Below are 17,603 nucleotides of genomic sequence, written 5' to 3'. Positions count from 1 at the left end.
TATTGGTGGATAGGTATGAAGAAAGATATTGGTGACTATGTAGCTAAATGCTTGGTATGTCAACAGGTCAAGGCCGAGCATCAGAGACCTTCAGGTTTGCTTCACCCACTTAGTATTCCTGAATGGAAATGGGAAGATATTTCAATGGATTTCATCATTGGCCTACCTCGAGTACAAAAAGGCTATAATGCATTATGGGTGATTGTAGATAGATTGACTAAATCTGCCCATTTTATTCCAGTGAAAGATAGTTTTACTTCAGATCAATTGGCCCAAATTTATATACGGGAGATTGTGAGATTACATGGCGTACCCAAAACTATTGTGTCAGATAGAGACCCCAAATTTGTTTCAGCTTTTTGGGGTAGTTTACAAAGAGCATTGGGTACGAGGTTGGCATTTAGCACAGCATATCATCCTCAAACAGATGACCAAACAGAAAGGGTGAATCAAATACTAGAGGATATGTTGAGGGCTTGTTGCTTAGATTATAAAATGACCTGGCATGAAATGATTCCATTGATTGAATTTGCATATAATAATAGTTACCAGTCCACCATTAAAATGGCCCCATATGAGGCTCTTTATGGAAGAAAGTGTAGATCTCCATTACATTGGGATGATATAGGAGAGCGAGATGATTTGAGTCAAGTTCTTGGGCCTGAGTTAACCCAAAGGATGGTTGACGATATAAAGATTATCAAGACTAGATTGAAGCAAGCTCAGGACAGACAAAAGAGCTATGCAGATTTGAAAAGGAAAGAAGTAGAGTTTCAACCGGGTGATAAAGTTTTTGTGAAAGTAGCCCCTTATAAGCACGTGATGAGATTTGGAAGAAAAGGGAAACTTGCTCCAAGATTTATTGGCCCATTTGAAATTTTAGAAAAAGTGGGCAAGGTGGCTTATAGACTTGCACTTCCACCTAGTATGGATCGAGTTCATAATGTATTTCATATTTCTTTATTGAGAAAGTACATTAGTGATCCTTTACATGTCTTGAAATCAGATGATATAGAATTAAAAGAAAATTTAGCTTATGAGGAGCAACCGGTGCAGATACTGGACAGAAAAATAAAAGAGCTCCGAAATAAGACAATTCCATTAGTGAAAGTATTATGGAAGAATCATAAGGTAGAAGAAGCCACATGAGAGGTTGAGCAGCAAATGAGAGAGAGATTTCCCAACTTATTTGTTTAAATTTCGAGGACGAAATTCTTTTAAGGGGGGAAGAAATGTAACATCCGAATTCAGGTGTGTCAGTAAACTCCACTTCCAAAATTACCCCTAGAATTGATTTTATAACTTGTTGTGTAAAGAAATTGCAAAAGAATCATAGAAAACTACTAAATGAGCAATATTTTTCAAAGGGGGTAAAATGGTCATTTTACAAAGATTCAAGAGATAAAGTGGGAATTAAAATTGAAGGGCACACTTGAAATTATATGGTGGTGCTAAGGGTTTTTGGTAATTGACTAAGGATAAAATAGTAATTTATGGAAAAGGTTAAGGGCAAAATGGTCCAAAAGGCTTATAAATTATATAATCTATTCATCTTCTTTCTTATTGCCGAGAACTCCATGAAATTAAGCTAAAGTTTTTCTCTTAACCAAAATTCGTCCAAAAACCTAGCTAAATCACCTAATTTCCAGAGGCCCCAGTTATAAAAAGTGTAGATCTGTCAATTCTGGTCAGTTCTAAGGTAAGAAATTTAATTTTTAAGATATGTGAAATTTGAGAGTTTGATGGATGATTATATTTTTGGTTGATTAAGGTTGCCAAGAAGAAGAAAAGAAGGTGAATAAGCTTAAATCACCTATTTGGCAAAGAAAAGGTAAGAATTTCATACTTTACATACTTAAAGTAAATTTGAGTTAGGTTATTTAAATAACCTTTACTTATATCAGTATGTAAGGTATTAGAATTAAGGTGATTTATGCTTAAAAGGATAAAGAAATTCATTATGATTCAGGATGTAATTTTTGGCCATAAGGGTAAAAAGGTAATTTTGGTCATAAGGGCAAAAATGTCATTTTATGCGATATAGGTTAATGTTGTTTAATTATGTGCATGTTATGTGAAATAACCCTTATATTAAGCCTATATTGTATAATTGAAATTAATTTGAGACATGATATATATTTATATATAAATGCATGAGAAAATAACATGATGTTTGAGAAGGAATGAAAAGAATAAGGGAAAATAACAAATGCGCATATTTCATAATATGGATATATATGCATAGATGAGGAATCATAACATATGCATGATTTAGAAAAAAAAATAAATAAAGAAAGAGGAAAAATATTTTCTAAGTCATGCATGCTTTCATAATGACTCATATGATACAGGAAAGCAGAAAAACATACTTAAAACCCTTACACGCCAGCTGTACTGTGTGGACAGCAAATAAAATAATCGGTTGTACTGTGTGGACAACCAGCTGTACTGTGTGGACAGCAAATAAAATAATCGGTTGTACTGTGTGGACAACCAGCTGTACTGTGTGGACAGCAAATAAAATAATCGGTTGTACTGTGTGGACAACCAGCTGTACTGTGTGGACAACAAAAGAAAAATATCAGCTGTACTGTGTGGACAGCAAAAAAAAATATTAGCTGTACTGTGTGGACAGCAAAGAAAAATATTAGCTGTACTGTGTGGACAGCAAAGAAAAAAAAAATGCGTGTAAGAGAGAATTATACTTGGTATGGTGACTGCAAGTACTATCATATGTAGTCTAGATCGATCAATGAGAAAGAGAGAGAAACAAATTAGTAAATATTTTATGAAAGTCATTTGCATTAGAATTATGCATACAAGCCTGTGTGGCTGATAAAGAGTTAAGAAAGATGTACGAACAGAAAATAGAAATGTCATGACACTCATACATGCATAAATCATAATGAGTGATTCATATCTGTATAATAAGGAAATGAATAAATGTGTGAAAGAAAAGAATTATGATATGTGTTAAATGCGTGTTCTGTGTCAATTATTTTGTTGTAAATAGTTCAGACACGCTGAGTATGGAAAAAATTATAAAAGATTAATACTGGTATGAAATACTTTAAGTGTTTAGTATGATTTTCTTACTGAGCCATAGTCGCTCACTCCGTTTAATTTAATATTTTACAGGTAAAGAAATGCAGCAAAGATTCCCGGGGAGCACTAATGAGACATGAGGCTAAGGGAGGAAGGCACCATATTTTTATTAATATATATATGTGTTTTGATGTATATGTAATATATATATATGTATGACTAGTTTTGAAAATTGGTTATAAAGTTTCTGTGGGTGATAATTTTTATAATTGTTATTATTATGTATTTATTTTACTAATTGTGGTTAAGTTGATAAAAATCCAGTCAATTGGTAGGACTGGTTTGTGTGAATTACAAATTGGGAGTGTTACAGGGCATAATGAAAAAAGAGAAAAATATTCCCCGGACCCTCTAAAATAGGGGAACTCATGCCGTTTTTCTGTAACACACCCAATGGTTAGGAGAGGTTACAAAATATCTCTCTTTTCAACTTTATTTTGTAGTTTGAACATGACTGTCATGAATAGCTAACTTCTTTTACTAGGGTTTATGATGAATCTATTAATTTTAAAAAAATATATAATGGGTTTTGATTATTGATCATTGATAAAAAATGTTTGATTTAGTTTTTGTGTTTTTAACCTCTTGTTTGTTGTTAGGGCCTAATATTATGTTTGTTTGTAGATTGAAGTGTGATGTTGAGAAATATATACTCAATTAGTTCATGTATTTGTTAAACCCAATATTTTATTTAGAGATAAATATTAAATTTTTATGGGTAAATGATTATCATAAAAATTAATATGTTTTGATTAACATCATATCACGAAAGTATGTAAACTTTTCATCTTAATACACCTAATTAATCTTGAGAGAGGAATTGAGTAAAATAGAATAATCAACCATCAACAATTTATTTTATTATTAATCTTAATCAGATTCGCTAGTAATTATTTAATAATTGATAGGGAAATCGTAAACCCTAAATGTCTTTATAATAGTATTTTACTTTAATTTTGTTAGGTGCTTATTTATTTTCATCAATTTTGACTAATTAGTTTGCATTTTAATGCAATTACCCTTGATCAACATTTTAGTTCTTTAGCTAATTTAAATTACAAAATAAACTAGTACTTGACAATTAATTCCTATAAGATTGACATTTTTTATATTACTTGATTAACTCATATACTTGCGAGCCATAAATAACAATGAGTAATAAGGAGAGAAAATTTTTTTCTCCTCTTGATAAATTCGGCTAGGGTTATTAGGCTTATGAAATATCTCTATTTATATGAGACATCTTATAACCTTAATTCTTTTTATTTATACTCCACCATTTAATAGTAGGCATTTGCACTTTGGGTCTAAACCTTTAAAATCAATTAATTGGGCCCACCGATGTATCCAATATTTATTCCTTTCGGGATGACCCAAAGTGATTTAATCTTTGTGCATTAGACCTTAACTTTTGATTCATAACCAAAATATCTCTTATAATGTGTGACCCATAGATTCTTTAATAAATTAGTAATGAATAAAATCGTGATTAATTTACAATTATTTATCTCTTTATTCATGGACCATGAACACTCTCTAGTAAGATATCATGATTACCTAATAAATAGAGAATTAGTGTTAATTAATTTAACCTTTTAATGGTATGATTAATGTGCAATCAAATCATTTTTATCATTTTGATATCTCATCAAAGTTGAGACACAAAAATAATGTCTATCTCAGTTCACTTGACTTTCGAGACAACAACCAAGTAATATTAGATTCGGGCATCAACTTTAATCCCCATTATGATTACAAATTTAATTGATTGTAGTTATTTGTTAAATAATATAATGAGATATATTTCTCTATAATCTAGAGTGATAAATCATTTGTTGATCTATCGTAGTCTTATTACTAGGGGTGAACAAAATCGGTTAACCGAACCAGTTAAGGGGTTTTGTAAACCGAACCAAATTTTCGATTTTATAAAAATTACGAACCGAAACCGAACTGTTTTTTACATTAATCGATTTATAACCGAACCAAAATTATTGGATAACCGATCCAGATTTTCGGTTACCCAATTTTGAACCGAATTTTAACAATTAATATTTCAATTAAGTTTTTAATATAAATTGTTTTCTTTTCTAATTTTAGCTTTCACTAAACACTAAAGTTAAGTAAATTTTAAATGATCCATATTTAATATAAATACATACAAATATGATTCAATTGAGTATTAAATTAATTTACAAAATGAGTATAAATTAGGAAATGGAAGAAGTGTAGATCGGTAACATATTTTTTTTGCACTTTACGTCAATATCTTCAACCTGTAGATAATTAATGAATCAAGAAAATAAGTTAAAAAAAACTAGCATTAGAAAACTCTCTTACACCTAAATATAAATTCAATATCATTCATTTCACATATCAAGATGTTGAACATATAGTTAATAAATTTTTTAAACCATAACTATGTAACTAAATGAACAACACACAAAATAAAAAATAAATAGAGAAATAAAAACTTGAGACTAAAGTATGAGATTGAATTGAATAACTCACCACAGAGATGACAAAATGGCATTGAGACTAGAGAGATTGTATCAATCATCCTTCAAATGAATAGTGGTAGTTTCCATTAGCGAGGGTGAAAATTCTTCAAAAAATAAAAAAACAAATAATACATAAGATATAAATAACTCATTTCATGATTATATCATTTAATATAACTATTTTTAAATCACAATCAATCATAATATTTACAACATGTATCATAAACAATTTACAAATTATATATGCATGTTTGTGAATAATTTTACTTTTTACCTGATTCAATGTTTGCTATCTCTTGCAAGCTTTCTTCAATTATAAATGGTTCACGTGATCCTCAGATCCAATCTTGTGCACAAATAAGAGCCTCTACCATCTTAGGAGTAAGAGAGCTACGAAACGGATCTAATACACGACCCCCAGTACTAAAAGCTGACTCAGATGCAACAGTTGAAACAGGCATAGCCAAAACATCTCGTGCTACCAAAGAGAGAATTTGATATCTTGGTGAGTTCATTTTCCATCAATTCAAGATATCAAACTTCTTGTCTCTATCATCATCAATGTCTTCGGCTAGATATTTATCCAACTCAGATTTAGGTTGCATAGCTTGTTGTCCAACCTTTTCTTCATTATACATAACCATCATGAAATCTTCAGGATCAAGATTTACATCACCAATATCAACATTGCTCATACCTTGAGATTCCTCAGTTGATTGCATACCATGAGAAATATTAAGCAAATTGTATTCTTCATATAAAACATACAAAGTCTCTTTTACTTTTGTTTTCAACTTATCAACATCAACAACATCATATGAATGATTAATAACCCAATTCACATACTCTAACTTGTACCTAGGATCCAATACCACTGCAATGAATAACATTAGGTTAATATTATCAATATTCCCCCAATATTTGTCATGTTTTCCCTTCATCTTTTTAGCCATTTGACATAATTTATGATCACTGTTTTTACACCATGTCGAAATCTTCAACCCAATGCCATATATTTCTCTCATATATGCATTACCTGTAACATAAAGAGAACCAGACACACGTAGAGTTGCATCATAAAAAATTTTTAGAAAAGGCAACAAATAACGGGCATATTCCCAATCAGTAGGCGTAGGAACACCCTTATACTTATCCCCATTAAGCTCCGCTCGATACTTACTATCTTGAAGCTCTAACAAGTCAAATGCTCTCTGAAATTTTATAGCCACATCCAACATCAAATAAGTTGAGTTCTATCTTGTTTCAACATCAAGAGCCAACAAACCTTTACTTTCAATTTTTTCTTGTTCTACACAATCTTTAAACTTTTTCAATCTCATTGGAGAAGACCTTACATACCTTACGGCGGAACGAATTCTAAAAATAGAGTCATCCATATATTTTAACCCTTCTTTTATAGTTAGACTCAATATATGCGCACAACATCTCATATGAAGATAGTCACCATTCAATACACTACTATTCCAACGTTCTAACCTTTGTTTAAGATAATTTAGTCTTGTATCATTAGAGCTTGCATTATCAATAGTTATGGTGAGTATCTTAGAAATTTTCCATTGAAGCAAACAACTCTCAATTGCCTTGCCAATAGTTAAACCTTTATGACTCGAAATAGGACAAAAATTTAGAATTTTTTTGTTTAGTTTCCAATCCTCATCAATAAAATAAGCTGTAAGACACATGTAATTGAGGTTCTGACAAGATGTCCATGTATCAGTTGTGAGACAAACTCTATGAGGGAACTTAACAAAGAAATTCTTCAACTTCTCTTTCTCCTCAACAAAAATTTTAAAACAATCTCTAGCCACAGTAATACGTGAGGGAACTTGAAATCTTGGTTTTGCCACACTCATCATTTCACGAAACCCTTCTCGCTCCACAAACCTAAAAGGTAACTCATCTCTAATGATCATTTTTGCTATAGCATGTCTAATTAAATCTTGATCAAACTTCCAAGAGTAAAGTGAAGGATGTGTGGATGTAGCCTCAACACCACTTGAGAGATCATGTGTGTGTTTTTGAAATATTAAAATCTTTTGTCTCTTTTCCTCCACATTCAAAGGATATTTTTTACATCTACTTAAATAATTGTGTAAAGAACTAGTACCACTTTTGCTAGGACATGCAAGGATAACCCCACAATAATTACATGAAGTTGTAACATCATCTTTATTTTCACAATCATTTTTTGTAAAATGATCCCACATATCAGAAGCATTTTTCCTAGTTTTTATAGAACTTACACGTTTGAGGTCTTTAGTTGGTAATGGAGCTATAGAATTCCCACTGTTATCACCGATGGACGACATCTATAATAATAATAAATTATTATGTTAATAGGCATTAATAATCACTCAATCATCAAACATATGAACTGTGGGTTAAAGAAAAACTAGAACTAACAAATCACTCAATTATTATGTTAATAGACATTAATAATCACTCAATCATTAACCCTAATCAATCATCAAACAACTAACAAATCTCATCCCAGTAGATAGAAAAGCTAACAAAAGCATTTAAAAAAAGTATGAACTGTGGGTTAAAGAAAAACAAAATAATCCAAATTCTGATGATATCACGTTTGCAAAAATTGAAGGAGCTACATAAACCCCTCATTTTCTGCTAGTAACAGAATAACTTAAATATCTTTCACTATTTACAAAATCAACTCATTTTTATTGCACATCTTGGTGTTCACATAATTATTTTGAAAGAGTTTTTTAAAAACAGTGATTAATTAGGCATTATATGTATTTCACTCCACATCTTGACGATTGGTGAGAAGGAATAATAAGTATGCTACTCATGATAAATATTTTAGGCCACAAAGGCTTTATATAGAGGAGATTCTAAGCCTTGCCTCGCTTACTCACTCAGTTGGTCCTTTATGTGACTATTCTTAGTCCATGCATGTGTTTAGCATCACTGACACTGTTCTTTTATGTTAATATAGTGATCGTGAATAACAAATTCAACGAGCTCTCAATCAAGTTTTATGCCCACAAACTATTTAACCAACTACTATTCTCAATAAATGATGGTAGAAATATATATTATATTATTAATTATATAGAAGCCAATGAGAATAGATAGAATTGGAAATTAATTAGTTTTAAACCACTGATGGTGCAATTTTTCATCATCAATTATAAATTTGCCTGGAAAACTAACTGAAAATTGGGAACATCTCTCATAACAAGACATGTCCATATACTACCATAAAAGAAAACAAAACAACACAAGAACCCTAATCAATCAATTTTCAGTCACTAACAAATCACAAACCCAATAGATACTCTTATGAGTCATAGGCCAGAGTTACTAACAAATCTCATCCCAGTAGATATAAATCTACATAAACATATAGGCAATAATCTAAGAAAACCAAATTTTCATGCTTTTAATAAGAACTTTACAATTGAATACTCACCTTTAAGAGCTGTGGTGGTTTGTGGTGGGTTTCAATATCTTTTTGCAAGCCCAAAATCAATGATAAAAATATGCTGCAAGAATAGAGAAGAGAAAAAAATATGGCAGTGAAGATTGTTGCAATGCAAGCAAGAATGAAGAAGAGAAAATGAAAAAGAAGAGAAAAGGAGATGAGACGTGTTGAGCCTTGGTTGCTTGCTTCTTGGATAGCTCTGCAATTGCAACAATTCTGCACACTAGCTGGCTAGGTGGCTGGAGATAGACAAAGAAGGAAAAATTACAGAAAAGGCCGGAAGTAAAGGAAAAGATAAAAACTTTTTTCTGTAAATAAACTTTTGACATTTTATGTTAATAAAAAAGGGTAAGTTTCAATTCTTAGGATAAATTTTTTATTATTTTTTAAATTTGAAAATTGAACCGGTTATCGGTTAACCGATTTTTTAATTTGAGTAAACCGAAAACCAAATCGAATTTTCGGTTTTTGTAATATTTTGACCCGGTAACCGAACCGATTTTATGGGTAACCTATTTTTCGGTTCGAATACCAGTTCAGTTACTATTTTGGTTCGGTTATTGAAAATTTTTGAACACCCCTACTTATTACACTTCTTGATATAACTAAAAACTATCTTTTTGATAAATCTTCAAAAAAGGATATGTTAGGCTAATGTCAAACTAGACCAATTAGTGCATGAACATTCTGGTGATCCCAAGTTTAAGGATTATATGCACCAACATTTATTAGAGGATCTATTTATAGATATTAGGGTTACCATTTATGTGAAATCCTCTTGATAGGTTTCCGATAGATATGCAGTCAACATATACCTATGTGTTATATTAAGTTGACACCAGTAACCTCAATACGTGAGATACGTTGTTATCTTTCGATACATCATTCAATAGTATGATAACTTTATCATATTATTTATGCCTTTGATCATAATAAAACTTAAGCTATGGAAATTTCTAGATCACCATATGTACTCTAAGGGGTCTCATGATTAAGAGCCAATATAATAACATTTATCATACATACATAAATATATATGCACCAATAGATGAATAAATACCAATTTTATTAATAATAAAATACGATACAATGTTTGGATGAAATTACATAAATAATGTAAGATGATTAACTTTAGAGCACTTACTCAAACAAATTAGTTTAATTTACATTGTAAAAGTGTGACTTGGCTAAAATCGCATTACATAGGGTGCGATATAATAGATCACACCTTGGATGTAATTTCAATCATTGAATCACATTAAATGAGATGAGATATGATGAGATCAAAAGTTTCTGATGTGATTCTAATTGTCGGATCTAGCTAGATTGGCAACGACCTTCTTTAGGGGTAATACGATAATTTACAAAAGTGAAATAGTTAGTGGTAATATAATAATTTAAATCAAGACCTTTTTATCTTATTAAGTATCAAATAGGTTTTGTATATTTTTTGCACTTCATCCATCAACCAATAGGTGTAAAGTACAAAGTCATATGTTCCTAAAAGAACTCCAATCATTTCAAGAAATTTTGCCATAAGTGATGCTAAATCGAAAGTTTAATTTTTTTAAAATTATATTAGTTCATATCTGCAAGTTTAAGAATAACAACCAATCTTTAAGTGAATCATTGTACAGAGAAGAGAAAGATGAGAATTTAAAAAATTATATATGAATTTTACAAAACAAAAAAATTCCATGGAGAAGTGAAAAGTGATTATTATAATTTTTTAAAAGCAATGCAAAAAGATAAATTATGAGTTTTAAATGTTGCTTAAAGAAAGCATAAAAGAAAACTATAAAAAACAAAAAGTAACAGTAAACTTAAAATTTATGTTTTATTAAAATGAAAATGAGCAAATAAAATTTTCCCACCAAAAGTTTGACTCAAAAACATTTTTCCACTTTTGATATTATAAATAACACCTTTTTTAAACCCAAAATCAAACTAGTTAACAAAAATTTATTTGCAAACACTATAATTACCTAATTATCCATTATTCTTCCTTCTCATTCTCTTTTTTCTTCTTTTCTTTCTTTTGTTCTCATTTTCGCTCTTCCTCATCATAACCCCAATGGGAAAAAAATTTTGATTTTTCACTACCTTCTCTATTGTTGTCTTCATCACCACCTTTATATTTATCATCACCACCACTTTCTTTATCAACATCTCCACCTTCATCACCTTTATGCATCTTCATTGCCATAATCATCATCATTACCTTCTCTATCACGAGATTCACGACCACAATCATCTTTGTCGTATTCATTCTTTCCACTATCAATAACAACTTTGATCTAGCTTGGCCAAACACCACCAAAAAACTATGTTTATTGAAAACCTTCAGTGGGTTGAACTATTATGATCTTTGCCATTCCCATCCTCTCTTCTATTTGTGACAACTTAGCTTGACTAGATAATGTTAGCCCTTGTTTCTTACCAACTTTTTAGGGGTTCAAGATTAGTGTGTTATAAGAATTAAAATCACGCCATTCACATGCTTCAAACTAGTGCTATTTACACAACCTAAGCCATCACTAAAAAGTAAATTAGTAATGAAAATGTGAAATGAGCATGTGTCGACACATTGTAGGAAGATCTTAAATATTCGAATACTCATTTGTTGAAATTGGGTGATGACAAATCATCAATTTCACCACATTCTTCATCACTCCACCACTTTCTTCATCAGTATCTCCACCTCCATCATCTTCATCTTCGCCACCACTATAATCATCACCACTGCCCTCATCACGACCACAATTGTCTTTGTTATCTTCATCCCCTCCACCATCAACAAAAACTTTTATTAAACTTGGCTAGATTGTTAACAAATCGTGTTTGTTGGCAACTTTCTAGTGGATTCAACCACAATCATCTTTGCTATCTCCATACTCTCTATCGCCAAAAACAACTTTAATCTAGCTTTGATAAATGTTGTAAAAAAATGTGTTTGTTGGTAGCTTTCTGGTGGGTTTAAGATTTATAATGTTATAGCTGGTGGGTTCAAGCTTAATAAGTTACAAGAATTGAAATTGTAGAAATTTTGACTAAATTGATGGGATTGAGAACAACATGATTAGAGAATGTTGGATATGACCAGTAAAAGAAATTTTTTTTAGTTTTTTCAAATCCTTATTATTTTAAATAAAAAAGTGTGATTTATGTATTCAAAACGTAAAAAAGGTATTTTTAAGTAAAACCTTGGGTGAGAAAATGTTAACCTCTCCAAAAAAAAAAAAAAAAAAACAACAAGAACAACAAAAACAAAAACGATAATAAGGGTTCTGATAATAAAAGGGTGGGGGCTAAAATATTACTCCTAAATTGTTACCCTCAAAAATAAATCCACAAGGTTCAGCCGAAATTACTTTTTCATGGGCCGAGCAAGTGAGACCATCTTTCAAATCCGACCCACTTGCCATTCTAGCGTGGCTGCGTGAGACTGAGATTTTGGCAGCGATTGTTGACCGGGGTATCTTTCAATATGAAAAACATTCGTCCGCCCTGTTAATTTCTGACTTCATTTCCTCAAATCAAATGGTACGCTCTAATGTTATACATGCTTGCTTTGCATTGGTTTAAATTTTTTTGTTTAGGTCGCTCAATGCTTTCTGTTTTTGTGCCTTCATTTTACTTTCAGGAATGTATTGAACAGAACAGATTCAGAGCTTTGGCCAATTCCTCGGAATTTAGTCGCGCGGTATACTCAGAGGTGACTTTAACCGTCATTACTCCGTTTTACTCTTAAAACAAATAAAAGATTTTATATGTATGCAATTTTTAATTCATTGTGCAAGTAATGGTGCCGAATTTCAAGGATTTTTGGCATGAATTGATGTCAATTAGTTTATTTTTATTTTGCACTACAGATAGAAGAGGTTGGGTGGGAGCATCTGGTGAGGCTGAGTGAAGACCTAAAGTTTCTTAGCTTTCGTGTTTTGTAAGATTCTTTTGCTTCAATCCTTTCTGTTATAATCATTTTTGTGGAAATAAGTAAATGTGTTTGTTGAGATTGAAAAAAAAAAAAAGAAATGAACTCCAGAGAATCACTTTAGTGTTTCTTTTGGAATTTAAGGAAAAAGATCTCTTAAAATGTCTCTTTAGAAAAACACCTTGGCTTGATTTTGCAATGATCTAGATTCTTGAAATTGGGTGAGACTAAGTAATTAAGCATGCTTCTTTTATGACTTAGTTTTGGGATAACATTTTTCAGAATAATTTTGTGTGTTAGTGTATTGCACTACAGCTTTTCTTCTGGAACAATGACCATGGCTGTTTGTTCCCTGAATATTTTGTTATTAGCATGCCAAAGTTAAAGAGAGAGAGGGGAGGGGGGGGGGGGGGTGTGGGGGTGGTGTGGTGTGGTGTGTGGAACCTAAATTTGTTGACTTGCAACTAAGGAAAATGATAAAAATTCCAAATATTTTTGCATAGAACTTGTAGAACACCAGTTATAAACTAGGTATCTAATATGTGTTTTACATCCAAATTTATGCATTACATGGTATGTTAAAAGTTATAATTTCTTGAGTTTTTTGGTGTATTTTAAAGGGAAGCTGTTTTTCTTTATGCTGATCTGTCTTACTATTAGTTACTTTTCACTGTTTACATAATCTTCTATTCCATGTAGGATATGTAGAGTAATGTACACATGCATTTCTTTGGACTTGCAAATGGAAGATGTTGAGTCTTAAACATGATTGGCATAAATGAACTTGCAGTTATCTTTCTGCTGTACAATATTTATTTAATGCTGCAAAAGATAATAGATGTATCTCTCAAAGTTCTATGATAGTGTGTTGCAACCTACTGCTATGTTGGTGGCAGTTTCCATGTCAATTGTTTGTATTACTGTTTTGTGCCATTATTTCCTTGTCATTGCGATTGCTAGAGATAAAAAGGGGAGAGTGCACCATATGGAAATTCAATTGGATAAAAGCTATCCCAAAAGCCCACCTTCGATTTCAGTGGTTGGTATCATATTATTTTTGTATCTTTCAATTTTTCCATTGCAGTTCTTATGCCTTTTGAACCCCTTCCTCAGGATGTGCCATGTGTATTTAATTTGAAATGGTCCAAAAATTCAAGATTGAAAGATTTGCTGCTGCAGTTCCGAGAGGTAATTGTTAAGATATCTTAGAATTAATTTCATTTCCTATACATGCTACTAATTACTGATTGAGGGCGCTATATGTCTCATCAATATGCCATCCATGTGAGTTATTTTACTAAAAAGTGCTGATCATTCTTTTTTACCTAGCATCTGGAGAAACTTCAGGAAATTTGGTCTATTTTGGATGAGATTGATAAATCTCTTTGGGTTGTCAACTTGAACCAGCTTTCTCATGCTAATACTTGTCGACAAATTAATTTGGGTAACATTTGTTGTGTATGCTTGAATTTATAGCTCAGTTCTCGATTTAGTCTGTTATCATTCTAACTCATTTGGGTTTATAATTCTTGCCTTCCAACTTCAGGTAATGATTGCTTCATCATGTTGCGTATACATCCCAATGATCCTAAGTCTTTGCCTGAGTAAGTCTTCATCACCAACTACATACTCCCCTGCGTTCCTAACTTTTGCTTTTCATTTAGTAATTATTTTTTAACTTTCCTTAGATGTCGCTTTATGGGTTCTGGTCAAGCCTTGAATTCCTCAAGGAAAACCTGGCAAAGAAACAGCAAGAGATGGTGAGCTTTCATTCTCTTCTTCAGACAGATTTTTATGGATACTGGTTAAGTAGAAAGTAATACATTTGCTACCATAGGAGCATCCCTTTATAGGAAGTACTTTGCTTCTCTGCAAGTTCTTAATTATCTTTCGTTTTTTCAATAGTCCAGCTATGTTTAAATAATATCTTGAAGTTTTCCAAGAAGATTGAGATTAAAAGATTAGGAGAACTGAAATAGATTGGGTATTGTTTTAGTGATGTAATCTTTTGAAGCTTTTTGGATGTTGGTAAAAAGAAAAAGCGGAAACACCTCTCTGCATTTTCTCCTTCCCCAAAATACATTGGGCATGTGTTTATATTACTATTGGGTCTCTTGCATGAGCCAATAATTTCTTTCCTACCCCAATTTATTTTCTTTTTTTCTGAAAATATTTTTCCTTGATCTGCCAATGTTTTATAAATGATTGATATGGTTTATACATTTATTTAAAGGAACAAGGACAAGCCATTTCTGGAAAATGTTGCAAATCTTTTAGATGCTGAACTGCCTAGACCCCCAGATTACCAGAATGGTGATCAGCATGTGGAATGTGGGATTTGCTATGCTCAATATCTACCTGTTGGTATTGCGTCATACCTATGATTAGATGTTTACAAGTGTATACTACATTAGTGATCCTTGACATTGTAATGTTTTTGTAGATGATGAGCTGGGACCTAAGAGTGGAAGTGGAACTGATTATAAATGTGATAACACCAGTTGCAGTAGGGCTTTTCATTCTGTCTGTCTTGCAGACTGGTTGCGCTCCATTACAACAACACGGCGGTATGTTGAGTTTTCCAACCTTTTAGGGTTTTTCTTATGTATCTTTTCATAGGATACTAGGATTCGAAGCTTTTCATTTGGTACATAAAGGAGAACAACATATATTTTCACTTGTGTGTATGACAACAAAAATGGTAAGTTGAGATTGTGAAATTTCTCGCTGTTCTGCCATAAACCATATTAGTGTTCCTTGTTTTTTTGTTTCTGTGTTATCTAGAATTTGCTTATGCAAACATGCAGAAGCCACAGTCGAATTTCCCTTAGTTCTTGCAACTTTACATGAGAAGTTAAATTAATCGTCTTCTAGTGGATTGGAAGGTGCAATTTTTCCATTACAGATTGAATTTCAATCTATAATGGAATTGTGCACCTTCCAATCAGCAAGACAATTGATTTAACTTCTCATGTAAAGTTTGTTAGGATTTGTATATTTGGCCAATGGATAAGTTTTTCTTTCTTACAATGCTCTGAGATCATAGCATGGGTAAACTTAGTCTAATCCCATTGTAGTTTTAAATCTGACCTCATCAGTGCTTTTTCCTATGGCTACACATTATGCTTGTGTTGCTTCCGAGCACATACCCATAATTATCATGACTCAGTCATTACGACAATTTGTCTACAAGATTACTTTGGATGAAGTAAATGTTTTAGTGTGTATCGGTGGGTGAAGTGAATATCCGGGTAATAATGTATCACATGTGATATTAATTGCAGATATCTTAGATGCTCTAGTCCTTCCATCTTGGTTGCTTGTTTTATCTTTGAGTCGATGCTTGTGTTGCAGGTCATATGATGTTCTGTTTGGCAATTGTCCATACTGTTCAGACCCAGTTGCTGTAAAAATCGACAATCCAAAATCATAATTCAACATCATTTCATTCTCATCAAAGATGAATCCTGTTTCTTGCCCTTATCGGTTGAAGACAAGCAGCAAGTTCCTCAGTCACAAATTGCAATTATTAAATTAAATATATTAAATAGTGTAATTATGTGGATTTTCAAACCTCTTATGCAAATGCAGCTGCAAAGAACTTGTCTTTTTAAAGATTTAAAAATTGATGTCAATGACATTAATAATGCATGCACATAGTTTGCCTACTCATAGCACTCTACTGTTTCATTAACTGGGACCTATGATATAACTATGATGTGTCCCTTTCTGTCCATAACTTTTGTTTATAATCTTATCCGTTGGCCTGGTGTCTTGATTATAGGTTTCTGCATGTGATAGGGACCTGCCAAAGAGATATGGATTACTACAACTCCATGATTTGTAAGTGATTTCCTGCTGATGCATATATATATATATATATATATATATATATATATATATATATATATATATATATTTGGCCGCATGTGATCTGCTTTGAAATTTTCCAATGTGACTGTTCGGTTGGGACACTGTGGTTGTTTGTAGCTCGCACTTTTTGCTATTACTTATATTTTTCAGTCATTTAAGTTATTTTAAGGAAAATTAAAATTTGGGAAATGCTAATCGGGGTGTGGTAAAGAAAACAAACCCCACGAGTTTCAACATTGGTGAGAAATCTTCTAGAGAGTCTTATAAATGATAGTAAATCTTTGTTGACATGTTGTCATAGATTTTCTATAAATCACAGTCAGGGTTTCTTCTTTAAAATGTATAATATCGGAGGAATCTATGAAGTTTAAAGACCAATCCTGTAAAAATTGTGGATTAAAATTTTATTTTATTTTTATCAATCTTGTTGGTATTTTAATGCTTGGTGGATATATATTTAAAAAAGGAGAAGATGTTAGTGATGACAAACATATGGCTCGCCAAAGCTTTCACAAGATGGTCCCCTTGCTTCTAAATGTGCCTCAAGTCAAAGAATTAGGGTTGGGGGTCTGTAATCAAACCTCTTGCTAATCGCGTTTAATCAACCACTTATTACTTTGATGTCTCTGGTGGTAATTATATTTTCAATTTCAGAGGTTGTAACATTTGTCGTATTTGTAAGTAATTGAGGCTAACAGGAGTGAGCTTGTTAGAATTTTCTTTC

At 31.9% G+C, this 17,603-nt stretch overlaps 1 protein-coding gene across 12 annotated transcripts; it reads left to right on the top strand.

Annotated features, from left to right (window-relative positions):
- Positions 1 to 12,415: 12,415 nt before the first annotated feature.
- Positions 12,416 to 17,603, top strand: LOC123229243 (E3 ubiquitin-protein ligase FANCL). 12 transcript variants are annotated; one of them, XR_006504840.1, is made up of 13 exons: positions 12,416 to 12,615; positions 12,716 to 12,787; positions 12,945 to 13,015; positions 13,967 to 14,045; positions 14,120 to 14,194; positions 14,336 to 14,450; positions 14,553 to 14,610; positions 14,695 to 14,766; positions 15,240 to 15,366; positions 15,450 to 15,573; positions 16,361 to 16,506; positions 16,791 to 16,867; positions 16,910 to 17,603. XR_006504840.1 is itself a non-coding variant. In XM_044654969.1 (12 exons), the coding sequence occupies exons 1-11, from the start codon at positions 12,613 to 12,615 to the stop codon at positions 16,802 to 16,804; spliced, it is 810 nt and encodes a 269-aa protein (XP_044510904.1). In that variant the 5' UTR covers positions 12,416 to 12,612; the 3' UTR covers positions 16,805 to 16,849; positions 17,346 to 17,603. The 12 variants fall into 12 exon arrangements, 6 of the variants coding, with proteins under 6 accessions (XP_044510904.1, XP_044510869.1, XP_044510857.1 ...); XM_044654969.1 differs by lacking the exon at positions 16,361 to 16,506 and having other exon boundaries at positions 16,791 to 16,849; positions 17,346 to 17,603; XM_044654934.1 differs by lacking the exon at positions 16,361 to 16,506 and having other exon boundaries at positions 15,240 to 15,370; positions 16,791 to 16,849; positions 17,346 to 17,603.

The sequence above is a fragment of the Mangifera indica genome, chromosome 1 (genome assembly GCF_011075055.1).
Source record: "Mangifera indica cultivar Alphonso chromosome 1, CATAS_Mindica_2.1, whole genome shotgun sequence".
Lineage (NCBI taxonomy): Eukaryota > Viridiplantae > Streptophyta > Magnoliopsida > Sapindales > Anacardiaceae > Mangifera > Mangifera indica.
This window is presented reverse-complemented; position numbering and strand designations above follow the sequence as displayed.